The following is a 17,283-nucleotide window of genomic DNA, read 5'->3' as shown; positions in this document are numbered from 1 at the left end:
TACCTTGTGGATTCTATCGCAGACGCAAGTAAATCACAAAGCTAATGAAGAAACACTGAATAAAACCGTGCATAAGCAGCCGCGTCTATTCGCTGGAATGCACGGTAGCACTTGGCTGCGAACATATTGTACACCGCCGCACATTTCTGGCACCACCACATAGGACACATTCACGCGGCAGAGACATGCGGTTTTTTCCAGGAATATTCGTGCGCCGCACGATAAATACAGAAGGCATGCACGACAGGAGCGCAATACGCACACATTCACCACACCAAAACGAAAGCAATGCGGATGACACGGGTGTAACCCGCGCCACACGAGCGATTAATTCTCGTAGATTTGATGCTTTCTGACTGAATAAGTTACAACGCGCACGGAAATATCGCACAATGGACGTGTACCTCCGAGATCATGTCAACAATTTCTATTGCTACAGTAGAGGGTGACGAAAGCAACAAGTCGTTTAAAACGAAGTGACGGCGCAGGTTGCACGGGCAGTAGCGCAAGGCGTCGTGGGTGGGCATGGATGGGCTTCAAAACAGCTGAAAGTAGGCGGCAAACTTTCCGGAAGGGAGCAATGGGAGACTTGGCTCGCCAGCCTCGACCAGGCACGGCGGACCGCACAAGCCAGTGGAGTTCTGGGCTAGGGGCTCCACCCCCTCACTTTTCACACCTTTTTTTTTTCTTGTTTACTAAACCTTTTTATATATATTTCTTCAAATTACAGCCCAGAGAAGGCTTCCTAAGAATGGCATACGCGAATCTCGAAGGCCATCTTTTTACTGCCCGCATGCGACGGAAGCTCCTGGAAATCGAAAACACGTCATAGAATTTCTTTCTGCGCTAAAGTATAGCGGATAATATAAACTGTGCGATGGTTGTTTATGTATTGCAACATCTATATGCAGTTGGGCGCAACAAGGCACAAAGCGAGTGTGTGCTGGTTATTATTTTAGTCATAGCGGAGGCCAACCAAACTCCCAATTTCACAGGTGGCGCCACCCACCACCCCGTTTCAAGGTGGTTGCTCATAGTATCCATCCACCAATCTTGTTCTCTTGTTTACATGTGCTGTCGGTCGTACGAGTTGCTACGATGTGTTTGTTTGATCGTGTTTTTGCGTTTGCTGTAATGAATTGTGACATAGTTCGCGTGCAGAAAAGTGCCAGAAGATAGCTTGTGTCTCGCTGCAAACTCGCGGTATGCGTGGTGCACCAGGCAAACGTGGACCAACGATTTTCATGCCATGGAGTGCGTTCCCTTTGTCCGTGGTGGTTGTGGAGAGTTCGGTGGGCGCCGCAAAGAAATGATGCGCATTATTAGCGTTCCGCAGGTCGTCCACTACGCAACTGCATGTATGCGGGAATAACTTTGCAGCTCCGGCAACTTGGAGGGCGCTTTTCGACCGCATCGTACCATTTAAAAGGTGAGTACACGCATGCTGTGCTTGCTTCTCGTGTGTGCCTAGAGTGCCTTGCGAGCGTAAGAAATCGAACTCCCGCGACGACATTGACTGTGCCGATGCTTGCTGAGCGTTGGTTGACATAATTTGCTTGCGCAAGCTTATTGGCTTAATGCTAAATTGAAAGTCTTGGTGAGCGCTTCCTTCCGGTGAGAGGGATTAGGTTCGGCAACAGTCCTCATTTGCGCGAGCTGCCACTTTTCTGCTAAAGTTGGATAATAAAGACTCATCTGCCTCTTTACCTATTCTTACTGCAATGACGTTTCCTCTCTTACTTATGCTTCGAGGTTGAAAATAATGTCTGTTTACGCGGTTGTCGGTTTGTGAGCAGTTATTGGGAAAAAGTATAAACACCATGCAAGTGATCTTGCGCGCGACAGCGACGCGATGTAGATTCTTGTCGCGCTCGCTCGTTCCCTACAAGTCGTACCCCATGCGAGCGGTCTTGCGCGCGACAGAGACGCGATGTAGATGGGTGTCGCGCTAGCTCGTTCCGTACAAGTCGTACCCTATGCGAGCGACGACATTGAGAGCCGTCTCCCCGGTGTTGCCGGTATGAGGGCAGCAAATACGCGCCAAAAGTGTGCTTTATTAATTTAGTTTGCTGTGTTTTACTCAAAGGAGCAGCGTAAAACATTTCTTTCAAGTCTTGCAGTAGGTTCTTAACCTTGCACGTATCAAAATAGTCGTTTGCTTGTTCCGTGCAACAAGCGGTAGTACTCGACTGATGTACAATTCCGGCTTCGCGCTATTGTCTGTTCGCTCATAGCACTTCTGGGCGACGAGCGACGAATTCTAGATTTCCAGAACCAGGCGACAAAGAACGAGCGATATGTTCGCGCGACGGCCCGTTTTCTCGCTCATAGCCGTCGCGCACAAAATCTCCCTCATAGGGTTCGGGCAAAAAAATTTAAGCAATTACGGCTTGCTACTACTACAGCTTACGTTTTGAGACAAGGTGTTTTGACATAACTTTGACATAACTAGAGATGACAAGGGAAAGTTGCTTAACTGATAGAAAAAAAAATGAATTGTTACGTAAACAAACATTTGTTTGTAATGTACTGTAGCTGTAGGTCTTAAAAATTTTATTGTCATGAAGAGGTCCCTATTATCACAATATTCATCAGTAACTTTGACCTTGTGCTCTGTTCCCACCCTGCAGTGGTGCAAACATTGTTTTTGTGACTTTTTCTGTGCTCCTTGCATGTGTTCACAATGACTTCTTTAAAGTGCCACTGCTATAAGTTAACACAGAACCTATCTTGCAGGGGCAAGGCCATGACCAACAACAGTGTCCACGTCAGGGAGGAGCTATGGCTGCAGCAGCACTGTGTGTAATCGGATGGTCTGGTCAGGTATGACTGAAGTGTATGTGTTTGCAAAAGTAGGATCTCGGTATCATTCGTCAATAAGTTTATGGACATATTACTCAGCAGTGCTTACTAAATAGGCTAAATATCTGCTCAACTTTATTCAACTTGCTGCTTATTTGTGTCTGTAGACATTATGTACACATTACCTTGTTCACTTTAAAACTAGACCTAACATGTCTTGAGGTTTATTTTTTCTTGCATCAATCACTTGGCTGCACGTTACATTTTATTTTGCTTAGTACACATTATATCTACCTCTTGTTATTTTGTTTTATTGATTTGAAACTTTCCTGTGTTACACCTTTTATATCCACTTTTTTTTTCGTTTAGTTCACACGCTTGTGCAGTTTCTGCACACGTAAGGATTAAAAGTGTAATGGGCCAAATATGTCACAGGTTTAAGCATGCAGCATGCTTACCATTGTTTAACATTGGTATTACAATTATTGTGAGGTTTACTTGCACGAACAAGACTAATTGAAAAAAGTTGGACAAGACAGTGCACTAGACTTCAACTTACAAGCTTTATTCAGAAAACACGCAATGAGGCCCCACCTTATGCTCAAAAATATCTGCAGACAGATGCATAAATAAATGTTCCACATGGGAGGAAACCAAATGCGCAACAAAGCCAATACTGCCCACAACAAACCATTACAAAGCATTCAGCAGGTTCTTCTCAAGGTACAACAAACACTCCTTTATCAGTGAGTTCCAGTGAAGGAGTGCTTACACATTCATCATCAGCCTTTGAAATGCCATACACCAAATATTTCCTTATCTAACTGCCTGCCAAACCGTCTGAGCACTTGCTTGTTTTGAAAACACAGGTAGCATTTACGAGCACATCTTCGGCAGAGGTCAGCCAAATGGGCAGTGCCTGCTAGAGTGTTTACAGCGTTCCGGTACTCCCTAAGCCTCTCATTCAAGAACCTGCCCTTTTGTCCAATACAGCACTTTCTACAGGGAAGTGAAATCTTGTATACCAACCCCACATTGCAGTTAAAAAAGTGGGTGACATGCTCCTTAGTGCATGTACCCTGATTCCCGGCGTTGCTTACCAACCTGCACATTCTTGCGAGCTCTAGTGGCGCTGAAGAAAACACCTACACTGCACTGGTTTGTCACATTGTTTAGGTGATGGGACACCCCATGTACAGATGGCACAGCCACAGGGCGCCCACTGGCACGTGCGTTATTGCACCGAGCAGCTGCCAAATCTGTTTTTACCTCTTTAATGAAGCTCCCAGTAGTTGACACCAAAGTGTTATCGAGATACCCGGCCCTACATAAATGGCTCGCTTGTTGCTGAGCGCTGCAGGAAACCTGGTGCACAAGATTTAACCAGAACAGCTCTCGGGCAGCTAGGAGCTATGCATCCTTTAACATGGAGTATGCCAAACGGTAGTCGAGCAAGGGCTTCGTTTTCCGAAGAGAGTATATATAATAAGGAAAGTATGATTTAAAATTATACGAATATCGAATGATTGCAGGTGATCATCTTCTGGCAACTCATGTGTGAACTTGAGTCCTACTGAACACTGTTCGAAAACACCCACAATGTTTTTAACAGCAAAGCCAGCACAACAAGAAAGTCATTAGCACTACCACATTGCCCACTGGACGTGCAGTAACGCATGTCCCAGTGGTAGCCGTGCAGCTCTGCCATACATACACAGGGTGTCCCACCGCCTAGAAGAAAGGTGGCGAACAAGTTTGGTGTAGGCATATTTCGGCACCGCTAATGCTCACAAGAATATGCAAGTTGGTAAACATTGCCGGGCGTCAAAGTACATGCACTAAGGAGCATGTCACCTGCTTTGTTAACTGAAATGTAGTGGTGGTATGCTACATTGCACTTCCCTGCGGAAAGTGGTATATTGAACAAACAGGTGCCTGAATGAGTGGCTTGGGGAGTACCGGAATGCTGTAAATGCTCTCACAGGCGCTGGCTACTTGGCTGATCACTGTTAAAGTACCCATAAGTGCTCCCCATGTTTTCATAGCACACAAGTGCTCAGTCAGTTTGCCAGGCAGTTATATAGGGAAATGTTTGAGGTGTTTTGCATTTCGAAAGCTGCTGATGAATGCATAAGCACTCCATCACTGGTACCAGCTAATAAATAAGTGTTGTGTCTTCAGAAAAATCTGGTGAATGCTTTGTAATGGCTTCTTGTGGATGCTTATCAGCTTCTATGTGCAGTTCGTTATCCCCTATGTGGCACATTCGTTTATGCATCTGTCTCCACATTAACTGAGCATGCGGTGGCCTGTTTGCATGTTTCTTCTGAATAAAGCTTGTCAGTTGAAGTCTACCGCTTTGGCTAGTCCGACCTTTATTCCGTACGCCTTGTTTGTGCTAGTAACTATGTCACAGGAGCTGTGTCAACGCCAACTAGCCTAACCTTCTCCATTTTTTCACAATTATTTCTCAAGTTCCCAGAACAATAGACACGAGCTTGAATTTATTTAAATGGTAAATGAAGGCCAGTATTCACTGTGCTGTAAGTACTACAGCAGTGAAGAGTTTTCTAGTAAGCTTGCTTTCTTTCTCTACATTTATTTATATTCTTCTTAAGCTATACCCATTCATGCAAGTAGGCATTGTGGCAGAGTCTGTGTCCAGTTGCATCGTTTTCGACTTTGTCTATACTGCATAGACCACATAGTTGGTACATAGTTCAGTCTATTGATGCACTATCTATAAATAAGCATGCAGTTTTGCACATGCAAGATTGCCTGCTCGCTATTGCTAAAGCATTTGCTAGTTATTGCTATGTTGCTCATCAAGTGAACTTGATTTCAACAGCACCACACAGAACATCTGTTTGGCAGTGGTGTAATTTTAATAGTGACTATCAGCCAACAAGCTCTAAGTCTACAGCGGTCCAGAAATAATTCTATTACTTTGGGTCTCTCCACATATTTGGTTAGCACAGTGGGCAGTTTTCTATTTATTCTGCTTGGTGCTGTTCACGTGAGAATATTTTCAACTAGCAAGTACAAAGTGTAATGCTGTCAAAAGCCTTTGATTACTGGGCAAATGAATTGAAAGCATGGTACGTAATGCAAAAAGTATTTTTCACAAAATACTAGTGTCAAGAACAAGCATCATATGCACTGCAACTCATGGTTTTATGTTGGTATGCAGGTATCTCAAGCTAAGGGTGCTTGTGCATGTATTTTCCACATATTAGCTAATGCTTTAGCTACATGAAACTGTCTATGTTCTGGCTGCTGAAGTCAAATTTGTGGTTGATGAACCTGCTTGTTTTTGCTGTGCACTTACATTTCTGTTGTTTCTTAAGGGTTGTAGCCATGTGACAACTGATGTATTGCAGCAATGTCAAAGGTAGCTTCCACCCATTATTGCTACAGTGTGCCAACAGACACCTGTCGCCGTATTGGTGCATTTTCTGAGAACCAGCCGTATCCTCTAGGTGAAATTTGTAGTGTCGTTTTGAGTTTGCCAGTCAGTTCATATAACTTGAGGACAAAATTTACACAGTGAAGGAAGGGAGACCATACAACATGACCAGTGATAACGACTGACAATTTTGATAGAAGGAATAAAAATAACACTGAATGTGTGCTTATATTGTGCACAAGTTCCTTCAGAAGGAAAATGTGAGTTGTAATACAAAGGCAAAAAATCACAATAAACAGTATTTGCGTAAAAAAAGGTGAATAGTCAGACTAATTTCTATCCCTTGTCATCTAGGAAGGACGCCTTTTTTCATGCATTCATAATGGGGGCTTGCTCACACGTCTTGTGGTATGCCTCTCTGATTTCTCTTGTCAATTTTTCACCGTGGGTGGAAACAGATAAACTAATTTAATCTGGCCTAAAGCCCTATCGCGGCAATGCACGGCCAAGTCAGACGAGCATGCCGGTCTTCTCAGTAAAATGTGGTGATTTCTTTGGTACATATTTAGTTCCTGGCCTGTCAGCTTCCTAACATTGGAATGCAGTACACTGCCCCTAACACACACTAGACATATTTCGTGGTATGTTTAACCAAGCGTACCTCGCTTGCCTGCTCGCTTTTCTCAGTTCACTTGTGGACTGTGCGGCATACCTGCCTACTTTATTTTTTCTCTCGAAATATGTGTGCATAGCGTTCCACAAGCGCATTGAGAAAGGCGTCCAGGCAAAGGAGATTTGTATAAATTACCACTAAATATGTCTTGTGTCCGTCATTAGTAGTGTATTCTATGCCTCTGTTCATGTGTATGTTTGGTCAAATGCACAGGGTCGTCAACTCTTGGCACGAACACGACTCAGCGTGACCACGCCCCGCGGAGTGCCAGCGTGCATGGCGCAGGGGGGATGTGGAGCTTCGTGTCATCTGCTAAAGTGCGGGAGCACGCCATGCTTTAGCGGATGACACATGACATGAAGTCCCACCTCTAAGCCCCTGTGCGCCTGCGCCGCTTAGCTCCGTTGCACAGCCATGCAATGCGCGCTGGCAATCCGCGGAGTTCGGCCACTCTGCACCATCTTCGTACTAAGAATAGACGGTCTTGTACATGGGGCAGACTGGCCGCTGTATAAGCATGTGCCCAGGAGAGCACCATTATTCACTCAAGAGACAAGCATGCTCGTCCCACTTGACAATGCATTGACACAACTGGTGATGTACGCCAGATTTAGATTGTTCATCTCTTTTGTTTACTTAAGGCAACCGATTGATCAACAATATCACTGAGGCATACCATTTAAAAAAGAGGGACATCTGTCAGCCAGTGCTCGTTATGATTGCATTACAAAGAAGAATACTCTCTAAATGACACGGAATAGTGATCACTCCGTGCTTATTTGTTCTATTTTTATGCAAGTACTGTTTATCATGATTTTGTACATTTGTATTGCAACTTGTGCCCTTTGTCTTAAAAGATCGCTTGTGTAGTGCAAGGGCACACGCAGTATAAATATTATCTTAAATTTTTGCACCAAAATTAATGTTGAATTGGTAGCTTTTGTGTCTTGTTGTCTTCTTTCTGTCCCTTGTATCACTCAAAAGGTAAACATTAACGTACACCAACTTTCTTAATTACTTGCCCGTCAGTGTTGATAAACATGAAATGTTGTTTTCAGTCAGAATATTCTTACCATTTCTCATTTCCGGTCAGCATAGTGCTAATCCTTTGGCTTTTTATAAAGCGTGCTAATATGTACTTCTGATTAATGCAAAAGTTAGTTCTAGTTGGTGGTAGCTGAACTTGGACATCATGACAAGTGCAAGGGCACACACACACACAAAGAGACACAGTCTGAACGGGCGCTAGACATCAACTGAAGGGCTTAATGACAAAAAGCAGCAACGCACATATTGCGCAAAAACCTACAAAAAGATGTAGAAGGTGCAATTGTCCCTAAAGAGAATTCCGCTGCCGCTGTACTAGCGCTGTACTGTTACAACAAACATTTCAAACCTGGTCGCAGTAAAAGGAGCATGCACACTGAGTTCTGAAGTTTGAAGTTGTGACGGGACTTGGCGCATTCGTCGCTGCAGTTTAGTCATGACGAAAATATAACTGCTGAGATGAGTGAGTGGTGCGAGTGGTTTTCAGAGCCCACAAGGGAATTCACTTGTTTTCAACCATGCAAGGGTAATCTTACTTTCAAGGCATGTCTCCAATGTTCTTTCGAACAAGGCCATGTAGTGTGTGATGGTGGTGGATTTTGGAGACTGGCGCGCGTAGGTCTCTAGGTAACGTGCTGCACTGTTCTCCGTGTGACACTGCAATCTTGGAGGCCTTGACGTCACTCGTTCTTGCACTGTTCTCTGCATGGCGGTGCGCCTATTTGAATCAATTGTTTCGCTTTCTCTGTTAATTTCATTATTGCAAGGTTAGACTGTACGAAATATGAGTGTTTGCTGCCCTTAAAATGGGAAAATTTTATTAGTTTAATCCTTTACACAAAAATGAATTTCTTGGTGAGGTTGGGTTTAACCCCAGTTTTTTAAACTTGTTCGAGGGGCAGAAATAGGAAATTATAGAGTTGCATCAGAAATTGACGGATCTAATTAACCTATATCATATTGTTTTATACAAGTGCGTTTTAGTGTTAAGAATACTGCTCAGGAAAAAAACACTTCATATCTATTGCAGGTACAGATTGGTGTGGGATTTGTGATGCCACTCAACAAGTGGCATTACATATTCAAGTCTGCTTCCGACGGAAAGTGCCCATTAGAGGTGGCATGGCACCTGTGGACACCAGTGCAAGCAGGTGAAAGCAGCCTGACTGGACAGGCCTGCCGGACAATGTGCCGCGCATCTTGGAAGCTTCCGGCAACACCGGAGAAAGTGGCTGCTTTGAAGAGTAAGTCAACAGTCACCTCATTTGAGAAACATAACTGCATATCTACAAGTTATCTGAATGAGTTAGCATTACATGATGTATACAGAGCGACAAGAAATGCCAAAGCAAGAATGAGGCAAGTGCCTATATATTATATCTTTTTCTTCTGCTGTATATGCACTGTGTCTCGACACACAATTTAAATGTCTCTGTGGGTATGAAAAACAGCACAAGATAATTTCGGGATATGGGTTTCCGGCGAAAATCGCCCACAAAGTTTCCCCCATAATCAGTTTCAATTAAAAACAATCAAGAAAGTCGGGTGGCTACACGAGCGGTTAATTTTGACAGGACCTTGATAGCTTGCATTCACCTGCTGCTCATTGTCTTAACAGAAGTGAACATTTAAGCACCTCATTGTCTTTGAAATTTCTAATGTAGACTTGGCATGCGTTATTGTAGCTTTTCACGCTGCAGCTTTCATTTCACTTTTTTGAAATAATGCTTCTCAAGAAAATTGGGTTCCGACACAGCTTGGCAAATTGTATGGTCTAAAAGAAGCTTTTTAAACTACTGCCGTCCAAAGTGTTGACTGTGGTCAACTGATGTGCTGCTTTACAATCTGCAGCATTCACAGCCATGCAATTTCAAAACACTATTCTGATTATTGGGATGTAAAAGTTATAAACAGGGATAAAGTGCCTCAGAAAGGGTGGCCAACGTTTCGTTAGGAGGACCTATCTTCTCAAAGGCTGCCTCGTCATCCTCGGCATGTTGGTTTTAAAGTGTTAGTAGAGTGACGTCACATGCAGTTGTCAGGAGTGGCTGGTTGTAAAGGGAGAGACTTGAAGGAGAATGAGCGTGGTCACCTGATGTCTGTAAGCATGATTCCTAAGACGTAGGAACAATAGTGGGAGTGGGAAGGCGGGGAGAAAAGGAGAAAAAAAGAGACCAAGAGGGAAAGAAAGAACAAGAAAAGAAAAAGAAGGGCATAGGAAGGTGTTAGGGAAGCAAGAGGTTAGGGAGCATTCAGGGGTGTCTTTGGCAGCATGTTCTTGTGGCTTTAAAGGAGCCGGTGAGGCGGTCAGTGCTCGAGTAACAAAAACAACCCTAAAAGACATTAGTTGAAAGAATGACTTGAGTAGCATAGCAGCAATGCGTCGGATAATTTAGAAGGAGTTAAGATGACAGCAAGGAGTCTGGAATGCAGTGCATAGGGTAGCTGGAAGGCAGCGGCACGGTCTTTCTAGGGACGTTAGTCCCAGTAGCTCAACGTAGGTGTCGTCACAGCGGTATGCAGAAGTGACGATACCCTGTGTGGCTGAGGCACCGAAGAAGGTATCCTGGCGCCTGGGATTTTGGAATATGTTGGTGAGGGTGTTTCGAAAAAATAGAATAAAGAACAGACAAATATGGGGGTGAACTGAAACTGGAATAACAAATAAGGGGGTGGCATGAGCAAAAGCGGGCGCAAGCAGATGTACATGGTAAAACATATTTATGCGAACATATTTATGGGGATTCTACAGACTTCCTATTGCGCTGCACTGACAGGCCCCACACATACCTACGATACATAGACGACATATTCATAATATGGCGACATGGTCAAGACAGCCTAGATAAATATGTAGGATTTCTAAATTCTTTTCAGCCAACAATAAAATTCGCATCAAAATCTTCAGTGGAGCGCATAAACTTTCTGGACTAAACAATATACATTGACACTGGGACACTAATGACAATGCTGTATGGAAACCTTTTGACAAACAACAGTACCTAGAATATACAAGCCACCATCAAGCCACATTGCAAAGAAGGCATCTTTAAAGAAACCCTATCAAACGGGAACCACCCAAAGAGTGCCCTTCAGAAAGCCTGCACCGATGCAACCAAACTTGACTGAGCCGACGTGCTCAAGCCCCACCCTAGGATCACAAGAACAGCGCCTCTTCTTACTACTAAATTCTCACACTCCCAAACATGAACAACATCCTCAATAAATACTACCCAATTCTCACCAGCAACCAGAAACAAGATTTTTCCCGCCCTGCCCAGAGTAGTCTTGAGATGCAACACTATAATATTAAGGATATTCTTGTATGTGCCAAACTAAAAACAACAACGAAGTTAGGAACCAGTCCCTGTGGCCGCCCGGGTGCTCTACATGCAAACATGTTTAATCTACTACTACAGTAATAAGTACAGCATCAAATTACTCAAACAACGTAACTTCGAGTTTCATCTGCACATCAAGCAATGTAGTCTACTGTCTAGAATGTGCCACTTGTAGCAAATAATACATAGGTGAGACAGGACAAAAAAATCATAAAAGACTGAATGGTCACCGCGCAGATACAAAACAATTTACCTAAAGGAGTAGCCAGCCACTTCAATGAACATGTCATATGTGACAAAGCAAGGCTCTATAGACTACAAATTTCCGCTCACCTCGCTAGAGGAAATATATGGAATCATACCTCATACACAAGTTTAAATGCCTACATCCAATGGGAATCAATTTAACACAGCAACTTAGAATCTTTAAAAACTTTAAAGCTGTAACTTAAATCGGAAAGCCTCATGTCATCAACCAAGGCGCAAAACACATTGTGCCACCAGCTAAACTTAATTCTTAACCTCACCTATTCCACCGTTTCTAATTTTTACCTGCTTACTACTCAATTTAATATATTCTTTCGTGTTTTAATGTTTATATCAACTGTATGACCCCTTTTCCCATGTACACCTGCCTCCGCCCGCTTTTGCTCATGTAACCCTCCTATTTGTTATTCCACTTTCAGTTCCCCCCTTTTGTCTGTTTTCTATCATATTTTTTGAACACCCTCACCACCACAATCCAAAATCCCAGATGCCAGGATACGTTTTTCTGCGCATCAGTCACACAGGGTATCACCAGCTATATATACCACTGTGACGACACCTGCGTTGAGCTACTGAGGCTGACATCCCTAAAACACCATGCCTCTGCCTGCCAGCTACCACATACATTGCATCCCAGACTCCTTGTCGCCATCTTAATTTCTTCAACATTACCCGACGCGTTGCTGCTACGCTACTCAAGTCATTCTTTCAACTGATATCTTTTGGGGTCTTTTTTGTTACTCGCACACTGACCGCCTGACCAGTTCTAAAACGGCAGAAAGATGCCGCCAATGACACTCCTGAATGCTCCCTAACCCCTCACTTCCTTAACACGCTCCCATGCCCTTCTTTTTCTTGTCTTTCTTTTTTTGCCTCTTGGCATCTCTTTTTTTCTCCTTTTCTTTTGTTTCTTTTCTCGCCGCCTTCCTATTCTCACGGTCTTGTGCCCTCGTCTTAGGAACCATGCTTACAGACGTCAGACGACAGCGCTCATTCTCTTTAAAGTCTCTCCCTTTACAACCAGCTGCCACTGACAACAACTGCACGTGATGTCACCCTACTAGTCCTTTAAAACTAACATGGCAAGGCTGACCAGGCCACTTTTGACGAAGATAGCTCAAAAGTTGGTCAGCCTTTCTGAGGCACCTCATCCATGTTTATAACCTTCATACCACTGTGTGCTATTCCATCTGTCAGCCACTTTCTTGATTTTAGATGTTCTGATTATTGAAGTTTGTAAGACATGGCCTATCAGCACTTTCGGCATACTTTCAGTGATCTCATTTTATTTAAGCATAAGAATTAGGAAAGAACTGCTACACAAAGAAAGCACCTCGAACATTAGTCGCATGTACGCTCTGATCTGCATAGCTGATCTTGTTCTACGCAAAGCATCCTAAAATTTTCATGCCTCTTGTCGGTGCCAAGAAAAGCAAGGTGCTGGGCATCATGCGGAATTCCAGCGCTTTCCGCCAGCCTGGATTAGAAAGGACTGTATAGTGTGGCTGTAACTGGCATTCTTCTGCCAAGATTCAATTGTTTTATGGATCAAAGTACCAGGTACTCTTGTAGTCGCATCAACACTCTGCCGAAGATTTCATTTCCTACATAAATATGTTTTTTTTAAACAGACGAGCATGAAAGATTGCTCTGTATTACGTTAAGATGCTTCTTTGGGCTTTTTTTACATTGAAGATGTAGGTTACCTTAGCAAAGTAGCAATATGGAGATTGAAAAGTAGAAAAAAAATGGCAGATCCCATGCACTGTGAGAATCGATGTACACGAAGCACACATTGTTTGCTTTGATTGACAATAATTAACGGTGATGTTAGTGGCAAGTTTGTAATTTTTTCAGTGTTTAGTCCAATACGAAAGTGGCGAGTTGATGTTAAGCATTACCTTGCATGCACCACTTCTGTTTGTCTGCATAGCCCACAGAACACACAGGGAGATGTGTTTGCTTGAGGCGTTGTTGCGAGTCATTGTTCATAATCTCTGAGAAGGAATGGAGCGTTGTCATTGCCTCACATGGCGCACCACATCATGGCAGAAATATTAAACTTTAATTGAATTATGAGGCTGTGCATACTTCAATTAGCTATTGTAATTGTATGTATACAATGTATACATAAATTCGCGGTCTGCACTACATTTCACTGCGTAGCGAAGACGCTCCTGTTCTGTGTGACACTTCTTTCAAGTCTGGGTGTCCTCGACGTCGAGTGCACGCCTTGCTGGCGCGTGTTAATGGGCTCCTTCTACATACATGGCGAACACACTGTTGAGATTCCAGCTCAAAGCGCTCTCTTCAGACTAAGGACGATTCTAATGTTTACACTATCACAGCCCAGCAGCTGCATTTTTCTCGCATAGAAATTAAAACCAGCACAGCACGTGCAATACAGACTAACGGTGAAATGCTGGGGCAGCAGCGCCGGTCAGGATGTGCAGAGGTGAGCGCCATCTAGTAATGTTGCAAGAAATCCAACGGCACGCATGACAAGACCATAGCAGCTGCAGCGCCCGTAATGTTGGGAGAAGAGGCAAAAAAAGCTTCACTTTAAAACATTAGTTGCCATCATTTGCAGCTAAATAAAGCTTGCAAGCCAGCCATTATACAGCTTTTACGTGAAATCTTTTATGCCTATATGGCAAATGCTAAAGTTACAACTTCCTCACCAACTGCACGAGCAACAAGTAAAGCTAACAAATGATAGAATGGACAAATCAGACAGCTTGCACCTTGCATCTCCCCTGCATGCGTTAGAGACAGTGTAGCCAAATTGTGGCTCTCTGAATTTGACAGGAATTTGGGTGGTTGAAGAGCAGACAAATTATGCAAAATCAGAAGCCAAATATCCACCCCATAAGGCTTTGAGTACAGCTCCCATGTGTCTAAATTTTGCAGTTAAGCCAACTTCCAGATGAGAAGAGGCGTGGCTTTGGCAAAAAACATACAAAAATTCCATGTAAATCTGCAAAACAATGTGATGCATGTGTATGCATACTCACTGCAAATAAACCTGTGCTGGCTTGCGGCCTGGGTAGCATGTTTGTGTGTGACATTTGCTGCATTTTGTTATGTTAAACTTTTTTGAAGTGATTAGAGCAGATTTCCTTCATTCACTTATTGCTAGAAATCATTGGAAGAACAATTTACTTATATATTTATTGCACTCTCCTTTTAGACTGCCTGGCGAAATACATAAGTGACCATCCAATGATGCCACCTGCACCACATCCGGAGAACCACCTTGCTTCCCTGCGAAAGCACCTTTGGAGCTTTCTTTTACACAAGCAGGACGCCAGAGCAAGCGAGTGGAAAAGTAAATACAGTACAAGTCCAGTGATGCTTTTTCAATAAAGTGTGATGATATGCTACGTAGTATGGTGCTTTACATATTGATTTGTTATGGCATGAAAATAGCCGCATCTTGGCAACATGTATATACAGACTGTACACTTCACAAGACTCAACATCACATAAAGATAACCCGTCATTAGCTTCCGAATGGCAATGGCTGCTCCTTCAATTCATCACACAACTTGCATTTGACGTGCTGCGCCCACGATGATATCCAACCCAGTGCCCACCGTGCCACCCATCACCCACCGTGCCGCCCAGCACCCACTGTGCCCAGCAACCACCATGCTGCCCAGCGCCCGCCGTGCCCAGCAACCACCATGCCGCCCAGCACCCACCGTGCCACCCGTCACCCACCATGTCACCCAGCACCCACCATGCCACCCGTCACCCAGCATGCCACCCACTACCATAATCCACCATGATGATGGATGATGGATTCCACTATGCCCAGCATCGGGCAAATTTTCAATAGGGATGCATCTTTTGGTAGACGCGGACGCAGTTTTCTGCAAAACCGCACGATATGCATGCAAATGGTGCTTTTGGCAGAACGCGCACGTGGATTTCTACCAAACGACGTGAAAAGCATGCCGATGCTGCTCTTTTTAGCACCCGCACATGGATTTGTGCGAAAACGCGTTTTAAGAATGCACATGCATCTTTTGGTAGACGCGGACGCAGTTTTCGGCAAAACCACATGATATGCATGCAAATGGTGCTTTTGGCAGAACGCGCGCGTGGATTTCTACCAATCGACGTGAAAAGCATGCCGATGCTGCTCTTTTTAGCACCCGCACATGGATTTGTGCCAAAACGCGTTTTAAGCATGCACATGCATCTTTTGGTAGACGCGGACGCAGTTTTCGGCAAAACCACACGATATGCATGCAAATGGTGCTTTTGGCAGAACGCGCGCGTGGATTTCTACCAAACGACGTGAAAAGCATGCCGATGCTGCTCTTTTTAGCACCCGCACATGGATTTGTGCCAAAACGCGTTTTAAGCATGCACATGCATCTTTTGGTAGACGCGGACGCAGTTTTCGGCAAAACCACACGATATGCATGCAAATGGTGCTTTTGGCAGAACGCGCGCGTGGATTTCTACCAAACGACGTGAATAGCATGCCGATGCTGCTCTTTTTAGCACCCGCACATGGATTTGTGCCAAAACGCGATTTAAGCATGCACATGCATCTTTTGGTAGACGCGGACGCAGTTTTCTGCAAAACCACACGATATGCATGCAAATGGTGCTTTTGGCAGAACGCGCACGTGGATTTCTACCAAACGACGTGAAAAGCATGCCGATGCTGCTCTTTTTAGCACCCGCACATGGATTTGTGCCAAAACGCGTTTTAAGCATGCACATGCATCTTTTGGTAGACGCGGACGCAGTTTTCGGCAAAACCACACGATATGCATGCAAATGGTGCTTTTCGCCGAACGCGCGCGTAGATTTCTACCAAAGGACGTGAAAAGCATGCCGATCCTGCTCTTTTTAGGACCAGCACATGGATTTGTGCCAAAACGCGTGTTAAGCATGCACATGCATCTTTTGGTAGACGCGGACGCACTTTTCTGCAAAACCACACGATATGCATGCAAATGGTGCTTTTGGCAGAACGCGCACGTGGACTTCTACCAAACGACGTGAAAAGCATGCCGATGCTGCTCTTTTTAGCACCGGCACATGGATTTGTGCTAAAACGCGTTTTAAGCATGCACATGCATCTTTTGGTAGACGCGGACGCACCTTTCTGCAAAACCACACGATATGCATGCAAATGGTGCTTTTGGCAGAACGCGCACGTGGATTTCTACGAAACGACGTGAAAAGCATGCCGATGCTGCTCTTTTTAGCAACGGCACATGGATTTGTGCCAAAACGCGTTTTAAGCATGCACATGCATCTTTTGGTAGACGCGGACGCAGTTTTCTGCAAAACCGCACGATATGCATGCAAATGGTGCTTTTGGCAGAACGCGCGCTTGGATTTCTACCAAACGACGTGAAAAGCATGCCGATGCTGCTCTTTTTAGCACCTGCACATGGATTTGTGCCAAAACGCATTTTAAGCATGCACCTGCATCTTTTGGTAGACGCGGACGCAGTTTTCTGCAAAACCACACGATATGCATGCAAATGGCGCTTTTGGCAGAACGCGCACGTGGATTTCTACCAAACGACGTGAAAAGCATGCCGATGCTGCTCTTTTTAGCACCAGCACATGGATTTGTGCCAAAACGCGTGTTAAGCATGCACATGCATCTTTTGGTAGACGCGGACGCAGTTTTCTGCAAAACCACACGATATGCATGCAAATGGTGCTTTTGGCAGAACGCGCACGTGGACTTCTACCAAACGACGTGAAAAGCA

General features: G+C 44.3%; 1 protein-coding gene across 1 annotated transcript; it reads left to right on the top strand.

The window, feature by feature from the left end:
- The first annotated feature begins 1,142 nt into the window (after window positions 1-1,142).
- Window positions 1,143-14,923, top strand: LOC142566575 (uncharacterized). The gene is made up of 4 exons (XM_075677412.1): window positions 1,143-1,429; window positions 2,737-2,823; window positions 8,959-9,172; window positions 14,727-14,923. The coding sequence occupies exons 2-4, from the start codon at window positions 2,782-2,784 to the stop codon at window positions 14,900-14,902; spliced, it is 432 nt and encodes a 143-aa protein (XP_075533527.1). The 5' UTR covers window positions 1,143-1,429; window positions 2,737-2,781; the 3' UTR covers window positions 14,903-14,923.
- The last annotated feature ends 2,360 nt before the right edge of the window (window positions 14,924-17,283 follow it).

The sequence above is a fragment of the Dermacentor variabilis genome, unplaced genomic scaffold, assembly GCF_050947875.1.
Source record: "Dermacentor variabilis isolate Ectoservices unplaced genomic scaffold, ASM5094787v1 scaffold_124, whole genome shotgun sequence".
Lineage (NCBI taxonomy): Eukaryota > Metazoa > Arthropoda > Arachnida > Ixodida > Ixodidae > Dermacentor > Dermacentor variabilis.
Note: the sequence above shows the minus strand (reverse complement) of the source record. Positions and strands in the feature narration are given on the sequence as shown.